At 49.4% G+C, this 14,626-nt stretch overlaps 1 protein-coding gene across 2 annotated transcripts in view; it reads left to right on the forward strand.

Annotated features, from left to right (window-relative positions):
• NDRG1 (N-myc downstream regulated 1) overlaps positions 1 to 11,566 on the forward strand; it is a 58,186-nt gene extending 46,620 nt beyond the window's left edge. For both annotated transcript variants that reach the window (XM_004431052.3, XM_004431053.3), the window contains 3 exons: positions 2,282 to 2,317; positions 6,111 to 6,162; positions 9,651 to 11,566. In XM_004431052.3, the coding sequence (XP_004431109.1) occupies positions 2,282 to 2,317; positions 6,111 to 6,162; positions 9,651 to 9,862 (300 nt within the window). In that variant the 3' untranslated portion in view covers positions 9,863 to 11,566. The remainder of the gene's footprint in view (positions 1 to 2,281; positions 2,318 to 6,110; positions 6,163 to 9,650) is intronic.
• Positions 11,567 to 14,626: the final 3,060 nt, after the last annotated feature.

Raw genomic sequence — 14,626 nt, forward strand, 5'->3', positions numbered from 1 at the left:
TTTGTCCAAATTGTCCAAACACACCTGTGTCTGGACTTCTGCAGCATTCAGGCTGCTGTCCCGGGAGAAAGAAGATGGACAGAGAGTCAGACCATAGATGGGGATCCCACATGGCCTGCAGGCCCCAGTCACTGCTGTTAGGAGGATGAGGAAAGAGTGTTGGAGAAGGGTGGACTAGTGTCCTCGGGTGCTGGAACCAAGGTCCACAAACTAGGGGGCTGAAGGTCACAGAAATCCATTCTCTCACTCTTCTGGAGGCTGCACATCCAAGATCAAGCTGTGGGCAGGGCCATGCTCCCTCTGGAGGCTCTAGGGAGAATCCTTCCCTGCCTCTTCCAGCTTCTGGTGCTTGTCGGCCGTCCATGGTGCTCCTTGGCTTGTAGACGTGTCCCCCCAGTCTGCCTCCATCGTCACACAGCCTTCTCCCTGTGTGTCTCCACGTCCAGATTTCCCTCTTGTTTTGGGGACCTCAGTCATTGGATTTAGGGTCCACCCTAATCCAGCATGACCTCATCTTCTCTTAATTCCATCTGCAAGGACTCTATTTCCAAATATGATCACATTCACAGGTACTGTGGGTTAGGACTTCAGTATATCTTTTGGCGGACATAATTAAACCAACAACCCACAACATAGGGTAGGTGACCTGTCTAAGATCACGTGGCCAATTTGATGGTAGATCCAGGATTGGACCCCATTTCAACCTGATTCTAGACAGACTCTCCCCACTGCACCACCTTGCCCTGCTGAGTGGCCCTCTGGAGTTAAAGCCTAGCGTCCTGTGGCTGCAGTCTTGTGTCCTTAGGGCAGCCCCAGGGTAGTGTGGCCTGGAGGCTAGCCCTCAGGATCGGGCTTTGGGACTCGGGCCTGTAGGATGGCGCAGCCTCAACCCCTTTCACTCATTCCTTCCAGTCCTGTTTCTCTCGAAGCCATCCTCACCCATCCCCACCCATCCCCACCCCATCCTCACCTATCCTCACCCCATCCTCACCCATCCTCACCCATCCCCACCCCATCCTCACCCATCCTCACCCAGCCTCACCCGTCCCCACCCCATCCTCACCCATCCCCACCCATCCCCACCCCATCCTCACCCATCCTCACCCATCCCCACCCATCCCCACCCCATCCCCACCCATCCTCACCCCATCCTCACCCATCCTCACCCATCCCCACCCAGCCTCACCCATCCCCACCCCATCCTCACCCATCCCCACCCCATCCCCACCCATCCCCACCCCATCCTCACCCATCCCCACCCCATCCTCACCCATCCTCACCCATCCTCACCCATCCTCACCTATCCCCACCCATCCCCACCCCATCCCCACCTGTCCTCACCCCATCCTTACCCATCTTCACCCATCCTCACTCCATCCCCACTCATCCTCACCCCATCCTCATCCCATCCTCACCCCATCCTCACCTATCCCCACCCGTCCCCACCCCATCCTCACCCATCCTCACCTATCCCCACCCGTCCCCACCCCATCCTCACCCATCCTCACCCCATCCTCACCCGTCCCCACCCATCCCCACCCCATCCCCACTCATCCTCACCCATCCTCACCCCATCCTCACCCATCCTCACCCATCGTCACTCCATCCTCACCCATCCTCACCCATCCTCACCCCATCCTCACTCATCCTCACCCGTCCTCACGCATCCTCACTCCATCCTCACCCATCCTCACCCATCCTCACCCTGCTCTTCCCAAGCCTGGGCCCTGGATAAATACTCACATGTGCCTGGAGTGACTTCAAGCAGTGATGGCTTTAGGTTTTGGATTTAATAGGAACTTTGGGAGTTACAGCATTTACCAAGGTGGCCAGTCAAGACCCCCATCAGGCCTGAAGTCTCGAATCTAGCAGTTTCCTTCCGAGGGAATTTTTGAAGAGAATGTATGTACAGGGCCTCGTACGGTGAACACTAGCTGGTCAGACAGACCCTGGCCAGAACCTTGCAAGTTCCTCAGGCTTTCTGGCCCAGTTTCTGCCTCTAAAATGGCAGGGTTCTGGAGTGACAGAGTGAAATTATCTACAGGGCCTACCTGGCATAGCACCTGGCATATCATAAGCTACAAGTAATGGTTGCCAAGAAGACAGTTCAGTGCTGAGACAGATAGTAATGAAAGCAGCCTTCTCTCCCCACCTATAGTATGCCCAGTGCCCACTCAACAGGGCAGGGCAGCGGGCAGGGGGCCGCCGTTCAGAGCTGGTTCACAGAGCAAGGATCGCCTCCACCGAGGGTATGGCACTAACCAGCTTCCCTCTCTCCCAGATGGCGGACTGTGGTGGCCTCCCGCAGATCTCTCAGGTGAGTCCACCTGTCACCGCTCCCCAGGGGGAGGGCATGGGCCTCTGTGACCTGTTTGCACGTTTTCCCTCCCTGTCCACTTGTCCCCCACCTGGCTGTGACATCTGATGACGGTTTGTGTCCTGTTTATAAAAGGCGCTTGCACATGAGGACTTATTTGATCCCCCAGAAACCCCTGTGGAGTGGATGATTCTGGGGTTCACGGGGGTGAAAGGATCTGCCAAGTGGTCATAGCTTGGCAGCGTGGCCTAGAATGTAGGTGTGCCTGACCCCGAAGGCCACAGGCTTCTGTGGCGCCATGGGCTCCCGGAGCTCCAGCCCAAAGCAGGGGGCATAGAGGAGATGAAACCAGAGTGTGTGTGTCTGTATGTTTGTGTATGTGTGTGTAGGTGAGTGTGTATGCATGTGTGTGCACACATATAAACATATCAGTCAATGTTGTGTGTTTGCTGCACAGTAACTGACCCCCCCAATTCCCCACCCGTAAATAACCCAGCAACCTAACAAGTGAATGAAATTTTCATCTACATTCTTATCATTTTATATCATCATCGTTTTGTACTCTATCTTAAAATGAAATCGTATGTGAATTTTTGGTCATCTTTTCCACCAAACTCTGCCCTACCTCCTTTTCTTTCTCCAATCTTGGAAGACACTTCAGAGCCTCTGGAATCCCGCGATTTCTCAATAGACAACAATCAAATCCGTGTCTTTTTCGAACTAAGTTCTGACAGGTCCCCCTGAGCTCCTGGGGAGGCTCCCTTGCAGCAATGAGCAGGTGTTGGGGTCCATCCCACCCGCCAGGGTGTTGGGGGAGACGAGGTCAAGGGTGGCGATTCCGTCCTTCTCCCGCTGAGGGCGCCATGCACCAGAGGCTCAGAGAGCTGGTCAGGCCGTCGTTCTGGGCCTTCCTCCCTTTAGCAGTCCCCACCCGATGCCATCTTGGCCCTGGACTCATGCTCCCCTGGCTGAGGGGCATCTGACCCATGAGCCAGTCATCTGGGCGTTCACCCCAGGTTGGGGAGGTTAAAACAAACACAAGCTTAGATTGTCAGAGGGGAGAAAGGGTATGTGCCCTCCTCAGTAATGGCCCAGGGCCCGAAATGTATATTTTGAGAGGTTTTTTTAGTTTTCTTTTTTTGATCACTGATATTTATTGCTTTTACTTTTCTAATTACAAAGTAATACGTTTATCAAGAAATTTTTAAATATAGATGAATAAAATAATTAAAAAAAACTACGTCCATAGTGCCCCAGCTTCGGATTGCTGTTACAAATTTTAAAGTATTTCCCTCTAGTCTCCTTTTTGATACAGTTTCATACATTTTTTCTTACTTTAAGCAAAATTAGGATCATATCGCAGGTACATTTTTTCACTTGCGCACATAATTTCACATCTCAGGGATATCTCCATTTGTTAAAAAAGGTTCTCTGTCTTAATTTTTGTGTGTGTGTGTGAGGAAGATCAGCCCTGTGCTAACATCTGCCAATCCTCCTCTTTTTTTTTTTTTTTCCCCTGCGGAAGACTGGCCCTGGGCTAACATCCGTGCCCATCTTCCTCCACTTTATATGGGAAACCACCGCAGCATGGCTTGCCAAGAGGTGTGTCTGTGCGCGCCCGGGATCCGAACTGGTGATCCCTGGGGCGCCGCAGCAGAGCGCGCGCACTTAACTGCTTGCGCCACCGGGCCGGCCCCTGTGCCTTAATTTTTAATGAGAGCACAAAACACCATTGTACGGATATCCCATAATTTCTTTCCCTGATGCCCTGTTGCTGGACATTTAGGTCGTTTCTGGGTTGTCACTCTTCCATGTGGTCCTTCTCCGTGTGGAAGGGATCAGTTCTTGGATTGATTTCACGTGGGCCCGCCAATTTCAAGGGTTATCTGATAGAAGGCGGATGTCCCAGTCGCCAGATGGGCTACCGGCCGAGTCCTGCTTAGACAGAAGTGTGAGTTACTACCTGCGCATCAGGGTGCAGCCATTTCTCCATCCAGCCTGCTCCCAAGACTCCTGCTGAGACAGTGCGACTCTGGGGCCTTAAGTCGGCTGGAGAGAAGGGGCGCCATTTTTCCTTCCATCTCTCCCTCTCCTCACTCCCTCTCTGTCTCCCTTCCTTTCTCGACTTGAAATGAGAACAGATCTAACCCTGGCCATAATGAAAACACGTTGTAAATGTCATGGCAGGAGCTGAACTAGCCCAGGCTTCCAGGCGACCAGCCCGGGGAGGACCAAGTACTGTCATCCCTCCTCCTTGTGCCCTGACAGGTTGGGTGCATGTTTACAAAGGGCGGTCCTGTCCTTCGTTCCATTTGATTCTCGCAACCGTCCTTAGACATAGGAAGAGAACTGGGAAACTGAGGTTAAATGATGGGAGAGATTGCCCATGGTCGCCCAGGGGAGCCGAATTTGGGCCCAGGTAGTCTCATTCCCAAGCCTGTATTCTTGTTTCTGTCCGCTGTGTTGAACACAGGCGTCCCTGGCTGTCTGCAGCCCCAACCTGCAACTCTTGTCACTTGCTTACCATTGTCACATAAACCCCGGAGGGCAATTTGAGCACAGCCCATCCGTTAAATGTCACTTAGCTCTTTGTAGAATAGTGGCAAGAGTTGGTGGAGGTGGGCCAGAGCACTGCCCCTGCCGAAGACTTCTCAGGAGAATAGACACAGGGCATTGCATTTGAGGGTTGGAGGTAATTAGACTGTGGATATGACCTTTACTTGAGCATTCACCTCCTGCTTTAGATTAGATTAAAATTTTGAGAGTAATTGGTGGAACTGGGTGTATTCTCAGCATTCCAAACTCATTTCACTTAAAGTACCCAGTTAATTGATTAATTAGTTTGTCCAACTGTCTGTCTATCCATCCATCCATTTATCTATGCTTCCTTATTTCCATTTTTTTTCTTTCCTTCCATCCGTCCATCCTTCCTTCTTTCTGTGCAACCATCCTTTCTTTTCAACCCATCTATCCATCCTCCTTCCTTCTTTCCATCCATTCATTCATCCATCCATCTATCGATCTGTCTATCCATCCATCTTTTTCCTTTTTATCTATCTATCTATGCATTTTCCTTCCTTCTATCCTTTCTTTTCTTCCTTCTTTCCATCCATCTATCTATCTTCTTTCCTTTTTATCTATTTATCCAACGTCCTTTCTTCCATCCGTCGATCCAGCCTGCTATTGAGGCTGAGAGTGAACTGCCTTGAGAGCCTAGGGTTTGGAAAGCCTTGGGTTAATCTGCGGGACCCACCACTAATTAACTGTAGGACCTTGGATGGATTATTTACCTCTCCAAGTCTGTTCAGCTATGACTGTATATGAAAATGGTACTAACCTCATAAAGTTGTTGGAAGAAAAGGAGGTTATGCTGCAAAGCCCTTGGCACAATGAGTGGCACATGATGTTGATGCTGTTACATTCTAGATGCTGAGTTGGGCACATCACTCTATCTCGCGTAGTCTTCTTCACAGACACCCTCAGATGTGGGTGTGGCTCTCTGCCCGTATTTTACAGGTGAAGAGATGGGCTCAGACAGGTCACGTAACTGGACCAAGCTCCCCCAGCTATGAAGTGAACTTGAACTTTTTCTCCCTAGCCAAAGCTAATTTTGATCCCCACAACTATCCCTTAGTGTTCTCTTTACTTTTGTGTGTTGTCCTGTCAACATATGGTGGCCTTCTGTCTTGGGCCGCACTCTTTAATGAAGGTGACCACAGGCACAGCTCCATGTGGCCATACATGATCTGGACCTCCGGTGACTGACTGCGCTCTCCCTTCTTTTCTCCTGCAGCCAGCCAAGCTTGCCGAGGCCTTCAAGTACTTCGTGCAGGGCATGGGATACAGTAAGTATGGCATTTCCCAGCAGGTGATGGGTTGAGGGGCAGGTGTGGGAACTGCTAATATGATGCCCTGAACCAGGTTTGGATGAATGTTCTGTATCACCTTGTCCAGCTTCAGCCTTTTGCAAACTGGGCAGGTCAGGGGAAGAAATATTAAGGTGTGTAGACAGTGGGCAGCAGTGCAGAGGTTCTAGTCTCTCCTTCATACCGTAGTGGCTCCTTCTCCCTCCACTGTTGAACAGGAGTTGTTTCACACCAGGGAATGTTTTTAGGTTTAGGTGAGGACTATCCCTTTAAGCACCAGGAAGGCAAGAAACGATGAAACCGTGAAAATATTTTTAATTTTGAATACATGCTTTCTTAAGATATTTCCAATTGTAGTGATGATGATGGTGTTGGTGGTGGTGGTGATGAAGATGGTGATGATGCTGAAGATAGTGATGATGATGATGGTGGTGGTGGTAGTGATGAAGGTGGTGGTGGCGGTGGTGATGATGATGGTAATGATGCTGAAGATAGTGATGGTGGTGGTGGTAGTGGTGGTAATGGTGATGATCATGATGATGGTGGTGGTGAGGTGATGATGATGGTGATGATCATGATGATGGTGGTGGTGATGGTGATAATGCTGAAGATAGTGATAGTGACGATGGTGGTGGTGATGGTGGTGGTGATGGTGATGGTGGTGGTGATGGTGATAATGGTAGTGATGATGGTGATGATGGTGGTGGTGATGGTGATGATGATAGTGGTGATGGTGATGATGGTGGTGGCGATGATGGTGATGATGGTGGTGATGGTGATGATGGTAGTGATGATGGTGATGATGGTGGTGGTGATGGTGATGATGATAGTGGTGATGGTGACGATGGTGGTGGTGATGATGGTGATGATGGTGGTGATGGTGATGATGGTGGTGGTGGTGATGATGGTGGTGATGATGGTGATGGTGATGGTGGTGATGGTGGTGGTGATGGTGATAATGGTAGTGATGATGATGATGGTGGTGGTGATGGTGATGATGATAGTGGTGATGATGATGATGGTGGTGGTGATGGTGATGATCATGATGATGGTGGTGGTGATGCTGATAATGCTGAAGATAGTGATGGTGACGATGGTGGTGGTGATGGTGATGATGATAGTGGTGATGATGATGATGGTGGTGGTGGGGATGATGGTGGTGATGATGGTGATGATGGTGGTGGTGATGGTGATGATGATAGTGGTGATGATGATGATGGTGGTGGTGATGGTGATGATCATGATGGTGGTGGTGGTTGTGATGGTGGTGGTGGTAATGGTAATGATGAAAGATTAATAAATCATTTTTTTTTCTCATTTAACCATCACAATAATCCTATGAGATAATTCTGATCTCATTTTACAAATGATGAAATGGAGGCTTTGAGAGATTAAGCAAGGAGCAGAGTGGGGATCTGTGAAAGTTCTTTAAAAACTGTGAAGCTCTGAGTAAGCGGGTGACAAAGTCACTTATATTCAAGACAGAGCATATCTTTGCTAAATCATTAAATTTGGGAATTGAAGGGTAAATAGAAGCATCATTCAAGAACTTGCAGCTTCTCGCACTGTGGTTAGAGTATACCCGTTAGGCATGTACAGCCCCTTTTCAGGAATGGCAGTCTCATGACCAGGACAGGCGATGCCGAGTTTAAGCCCTCTGTTGGGTAGCAGCCACGGTCGGTGCACGTTGGTGTGTTGGCCGTGGTTCTTTTGGCTCTTCTTCTCTCCTGCTTGGAATTGTAATTTATGTACCCATCTTAACTAGGAAGTCTGAATGTCTAATCTCTTTCATTTTTTTCTCTGAGACTTATACTGTTTGCTCATTTAAAATAGTAATGTTATGTTTGGTGAACTGACCACAGTCTTGAGATTGGCCTCAGCCGCATTTAGTTTCTAGCAAGGCCGAGAGCGGGTGAGCCTGACTTATATGCTTCGGGCAGGATCCCCCTCCCAAGGTGCCCTCAAACATCTGCCTGTGGGTCTCCTGCCTTCGGGCCTGCTTCCCCTCTGGGAGATGTGCCCAAGGAGCTGGAGAACGCCGCTAGGCAGCCTTGATTTACCTTGCAGGGCGTGAGTCGGGGCTTGTTTGTCTTGGATCTGCCCTGGGTTTGGGTTTCTGCTTGGAAAGTGTTTTCTGGGGAGAAAGGAAGCAAAAGGCAAGCCTTGTTCCCCCCCCCAACACACATCGGCTTCTATTCCCAGAAAGCCGGAGCATCCTGCAGGTTACAGGGGAAGACCGCAGGAAGAGCTCTAGTCCAGAGGCACCAACCAAAGAGAAGGAGGGTGATCATTTACGGAGTGCCTCCTCCAGATGATGGGCCAGGCGTGACGAGCCCTTTGCATCCATGACAACATTCTGTAGTCACCAGAGCCCTGCGAGGTCCTTAAAACTCCCAGATTTAGGGTCGAGAAACAGGGGCTCAGAGAAAATACAGTCATGCACCGCATAATAATATTTCAGTCAATGACAGACCACACATATGACGGTGGTCCCATAAGGTTAGTACCATACAGCCTAGGTGTGTAGTAGGCTGTACCATCTAGGTTTGTGTAAGTACACTCTACGATGTTCACACAATGACGAGATCGCCTAATGACGCATTTCTCAGAACGTATCCCCGTCGTTAAGCGACGCATGGCTGTATGTGAGCGACAGATGTGGGATTGATCTGGATTCTTTCCGCATTCAAAAACTAGCTCTTTGAGAGGAACACTCATTCCAGCAAGGATTAATTCTGTTTGTGGGTGTCTGCCACAGAAAGCCAATGCATATGCCCGCTGAGCGAATGACGTGACCCCCACGTGCGTGTGTGTACCAGCTGCCTCAGTCTGCGGCGCCCATTGCGCCATGCGGCCTTGATGCTTCAGTCTGGTGGTGTGTTAGTTTCTTCTTAACAAATCTCCACAAACTGGGTGGCTTAAAACAACAGAAGTTTATCCTCTCACGGTACTACAGTTCTCGAGGCTAGAAATCTAGCATCAAGGTGTGAGCAGGGTCGTGCTCCCTCCAAGCGTTCTGGAAAGGATCCTTCCTTGCCTCCTCCAGCTTCTGGTAGTCGCTGGCAGTCCTTGGTGCTCCTTGGCTCATAGCCGCATCCCTCTGATCCCTGCCTCTGTCTTCACATGGCCTCCCCCGCTGTGTGTCTGTGTCTCTGTCTCCTCATCTTACAAGGACACCAGCCACCATTGCATTGGAGCTCACCCCAATCCAATATGACCTCATCTTAACTAAATATACCTGCCAAGACCCTATGTGCAAATAAGGCTACGTTCTGAGGTTCTGTTGGACATGAATTTGAGGGGGACACTATTCTACCCAGTGCTGGTGGGGGGATTGTTTTGTTTTCATTCACTTTATCAGCCACCTGCCATGTGGCCAGGCTGGGCAGGAGGAGGCGCCATCGTCAGCATGCAGGTGCCTCTAGGATTCTCCTGTCCCCTAACCAGGCTCTCTCCTCTCTCCCCAGTGCCCTCCGCCAGCATGACCCGCCTGATGCGCTCACGCACGGCCTCAGGCTCCAGCGTCACGTCCCTGGAGGGCGCCCGCAGCCGCTCCCACACCAGCGAGGGCACCCGCAGCCGCTCCCACACCAGCGAGGGCACCCGCCTGGACATCACCCCCAACTCCGGTGCCACCGGGAATAGCGCCGGGCCCAAGTCCATGGAGGTGTCCTGCTAGACGGCCTGCACGGATGGCCGCCCCCTGGACTCTGGGATTGGGATCGCTGTAGCTGCCCCCTCCTCCAGCCCCTTCCCGCCCCCTGCCTGCCACACCGCACGTAACTCGGTATTAATCCAAGGCTTATTTTGTAAGAGTGAGCTCTGGTGATGAGGAAGTTAGGTTGGGTTTGTCGAGGGCGCCCTTTCTGACGAGGGCGGGGCAGGGTGGACCAAAGGAAAAGCCTCTCGGTGTCCTGTTTTCATTAACGAGTGGCCTGGTGACCACTCTCTTACCCTCCCCCAGAGACGCCAAACTGCCAAAAACAAGAAACATAACTGTAAATACTTCATAAATCCAGCCTAGGCTGACCTGAGCATCCTGGGTCTAAGGGGCATTTTGTTGGAAGCCCAGCCCACCTACTTCCTGTTTCCTCTCCAGCTAAAGAAAAACTGACCCAGTTTCTGGAAACAAAACCTTTTTCTGACATGGGGAGGGGGAGAGCAGTGAATCCTGGGTAAATCTTTTAACTGGGCAAAACAGGAAGCGGGGGGAAAAGATGGAATTAATCTGGAGGCCAGAAGCGTTTGACAAAGCAAAGCCACAGTTAACTTGATGAAATAGTTGTTTCAAGTTCACGCATATATACATCTTTTAACGCCGGGGCATACAGGCCTGTTTTTCTGTCATCCTCTCAATGAACAATGAAAGCCAACATCTCCTGGCTTTGCAAAGAAATGGTCTCAGCAAACATTTGGTATCATGGATTGAAGGCTTCGGCTCTGCTGTGTGCCTCCTCCTCCACAGCCCCTACTTCCCACCCCAAATACGTGAGCGAGTGGTTATTTCATTCATGGGGAAGATCATTTAGATTTGTGGTTGCTTTCTTGGAAGTGGAGGGAAACATTCCGAATAACCATACCTGGCTGTGATGGGTCTCCATGCGGCAGGGGGCAGGGGTCTTGGGGTGGGGGTGGTCTTTAGGTGACTAGATGTAAGGGATTCCTGTGGTCGTGATGGAATCTGGTGCAGTTCTGATTTCAGTCGATCCCATCCCGGTTCCCTGGAATCTCGTGTGATTGAGTTAAATCCAGCTTCCAATCTTTGACAACTGGGGTTGAATCTGAACTTGACGGCCGAATGTTTCTGACCTGGTAACATTCCTGGATCTTCAGCTGGAACTGTTTGCTCTTGTAGAGGGTGGGGATCCATGTGCGGTATGGTAGCTGAGAAGACGCAAGGATTCTGGAATGTGTATTCCATGGAGTTTCCTGCCCTCTCCCGCCGTGCCCTCTTCCCTGCCCCTCTAACCTCCTTTCGGTGAATGGGGCGGCACCACTGACATTCCTGGGCGACCTCAGCGTAGCTGTCAAGTTCTTGTACTACTGCCTTTTGATTTTCATTTTGGCTAACCATGGATCTTATAGCAAGTTTGATCAGAGTGAATGGAACATTGTGAATCAGCCGCTGGGGCCTGGTGACTTAAGGACCCTAGAGTTGGTAGAAGGAAGTAGTCAAGCCTTCTAGGTAGCTTGAGGGGCAATGACTCGGTTTACCTGCCACCTACCACCTGGGCGGCTTCCCTTGACCTGCACAGAAAGGTCAGGGGTCAGGGCAGGAGTGGCTGAATCGAGACAAGAAACTGTTGTGTACAAGTCTTTCCAGAGGAGTTTCTTAATGAGATATTTGTATTTATTTCCAGACCAATAAATTTGTAACTTTGCAGTGGCTTGTGTCTTTTTCCTCTACCGAGAGATCGTGCATGCATCATTGCGATATAGGGATGATCTGTCCTTACCTGGGGCCTCCTGCCACATGCCACTCACCGTTGGAATTCTTTGCTTTAGAGCAGCACTGCCAATAAAAATATAATGCCAGCCACAGATGTAACTTTAAATTTCCTAGTAGCCACATTAGAAAAGATAGAAGGAAACAAGCGAAATTAATTTTAATAATACATTTCATTTAACCCCACATATCTAAAATATTACCATTCCAACATAGAATCAATGTAACAATTATTAAGATATTTCACATTCTTTTCTTTATACTAAGAAGACTGGTGTGTATTTCACATCACAGCACATCTTAATTCAGAACAGCCCCATTTCAAGGGCTCAATAGCTTAGACAGCACAGTGACAAGGGGATAAAGCTTTTCAACCTACAAGTGGAGGGAAACATCTTTTTTTACATTTTATTTTTATTGCAGAGCAGCATAGAAAGACCATTCCTTTTCTCATATCCAATGACAACTACTGTAATGCTTGTTTCTACTGTACTTAAAATTATAAACACAACAGGTTTTAGTATAACCTCCCATTTTTAAACTAATTTAAGATTAGTTTAAAATTTACAGAACAGTTGCAAAGAGGGTGCAGAGAGTTCCCGTGTACCCCACACCCAGTGTCCGCTATTATTAACATCTTACGTTACTATGCACCTTGGTCACAACTAAGAGATCAACACTGATACATTATTATTAACAAAGCTCCATACTATATTGGGACTTCACTGGTTTTGCCCTGTTCTTTTTCTGTCCCTGGATCCCCCCAAGATACCACATTACATTGGTCGTCATGGCTCCTTAGCTTCCTCTGGTCTGTAACAGTTGCTCAGACTCCTTGCTTTTGATGACCTTGACAGTCTTGAGAAGCAAAGGTCAGGCATTTTGTAGAATGTCTCTCAGTTGAGGTCTGTATGATGTTTTTCTCGTGGTTCCATTGGGGGTTATGGGTTTTTGGAATGCAGACCACAGAGGGGAAGTGCCATTCTGGTCCCATCATGCTATCAGCATGACGGGTCAACCTGATTCGTCTCTGATGAGGTTAACCTCAATCTCCTGGCTGAGGGAGTGTCTGCGGGGTCTCTCCACTGCCCAGTTACTTCTGCTTTTCCCTTCTTCTTCTTTGGAAGCAAGTCACTAGATGCAGCCCCCACTCCAGGCCCTCGTTCCCCCTTTTTAACAGCTATCATGCTGTTGTTTATATTGGCTTTTCTTCACTTACCTTGAGGAGTTTCTTAGCGTGTGTTATTAGCTGTAACACTTTTGAAGTCTGCATCATCGTGCAGCGAGTGGATGTGGTTTAGTTCACAGGCCCTGCTGTTTAGGAAATAGATTTGGAATAGCAAGGGGGAGCTGACTCAGCCCAGAAGGGTGAGAAGGCCTTCCTAGTGGAGGGGCCAGCGTGGCACCAGCATGGAAGGTGGAAAGTGTGTGCCTTTGTGAGGAACCTGTGGTATAGACCCAGGCAGGTGAAGGTGTATGCTATGCATGGAAGGAAGTGAGGTGGGAAGAGATTTCAATGCACAAAATAAAATACATAAGATTACAAAGGAAGCCACGTATAGTGAAGTATAATTATCCAGATGGTACAACTGTGTGACATAGTGACATGTACTTCTTTATTAACAAGTTAAATAGCAACGTGGAGGCAGGTCTCAACATAATTTCAAAGTAGTGATGAGCATAATATCTTGGCTACCTGCCACAATTGTGATAAGAAAGACGTGATTTCAACTGGTGATATTAGGGTCTGTTGCCAACATTTAGATAGAAGGAAATGCTAAATTACAATTAAACGTTAGTAAAAGCAAAGATGCATTATTTGGGCCGGCCCCGTGGGTTAGCGGTTGGGTGCATGCGCTCCACTGCTGGCAGCCTGGGTTCGGATCCCGGGTGCACACCGACGCCCTGCTTCTCTGGCCATGCTGAGGCCGCGTCCCGCATACAGCAACTAGAAGGATGTGCAGCTATGACATACAACTATCTACTGGGGCTTTGGGGGAAAAAAATAAATAAATAAAATCTTTAAAAAACAAAAAAAGATGCATTATTTTCCCTATCCAAGTACATGGCCCCTGAATTTTATCCACGAATCCCTGGTCCGAGGACCCAACGTTAAGAAACCCTGTTTTAGAAGCAGGAGGAGGAGCCCATAGGCTCATATTTATTCAACATTCACAGTAAGTGCCTTTTCTGTGTCAGGTCTCGTGTGATAGTCGAGAGTTTGGAACCAAGAAATGGGAGAGCCAGCAAGTAATCACCGTAACAGTGGGTGCATGCATCAGCTTTGGGGTGGTGGGCGGCACAGAGACCCCTGGACTGGCCAGTCAGCTCCCTGGAGCTCAGGTTTCCATGGAGGGAAAGTTACAGGTGTTTGCATGTATCGGATGCTATTTAGAGATGGTATGCCTGGAGGCTGTTTTCCCACCTAGGGATCTATTTCTGTTCTCCTAGCTGCTTGTTTTGGTTTCGATTCCCAGAACCTTGGGTTTCAACAGCAGCGGGGACCAAGTGTGCCCCGAGATCAGCCATGTGCAGGATCTGTAGGGACAGCCGAGACCTCCATCTGCCACCTTCCCCATTGCCCCTTCTCAGACACAATCTCACTATTAGGCATAGGATTGGTCCGTAGAGGTAGCCTAAATCCATCTGGTTACATATTTGCCTTGGGCTTCTCAGGCTGCATAGAAACTCTTCAATTGTGTCCCACGTGGAATCTAAGGGCCGACAGCGAAGCCTGGCCTTGTGGGTTGGAGATGGGATTAGGGAGAGGGCTAGCGAGCAGATCAGCCTTTTTTTTTTTTTTTTTTTGGTGAGGAAGATTAGCCCTGAGCTAACACCTGTCGCCAATCCTCCTCTTTTGGCCAAGGAAGACTGGCCCTGGGCTAACATCCCTGCCCATCTTCCTCCACTTTATATGGGACGCCGCCACAGCATGGCTTGCCAAGCACCGGAGACATGAACCCCGGCCACCAGCAGCAGAGCACGTGCACTTAACCG

Source organism: Ceratotherium simum, chromosome 23, assembly GCF_057802395.1.
Source record: "Ceratotherium simum simum isolate JZ-2026a chromosome 23, ASM5780239v1, whole genome shotgun sequence".
Classification (NCBI taxonomy): domain Eukaryota; kingdom Metazoa; phylum Chordata; class Mammalia; order Perissodactyla; family Rhinocerotidae; genus Ceratotherium; species Ceratotherium simum.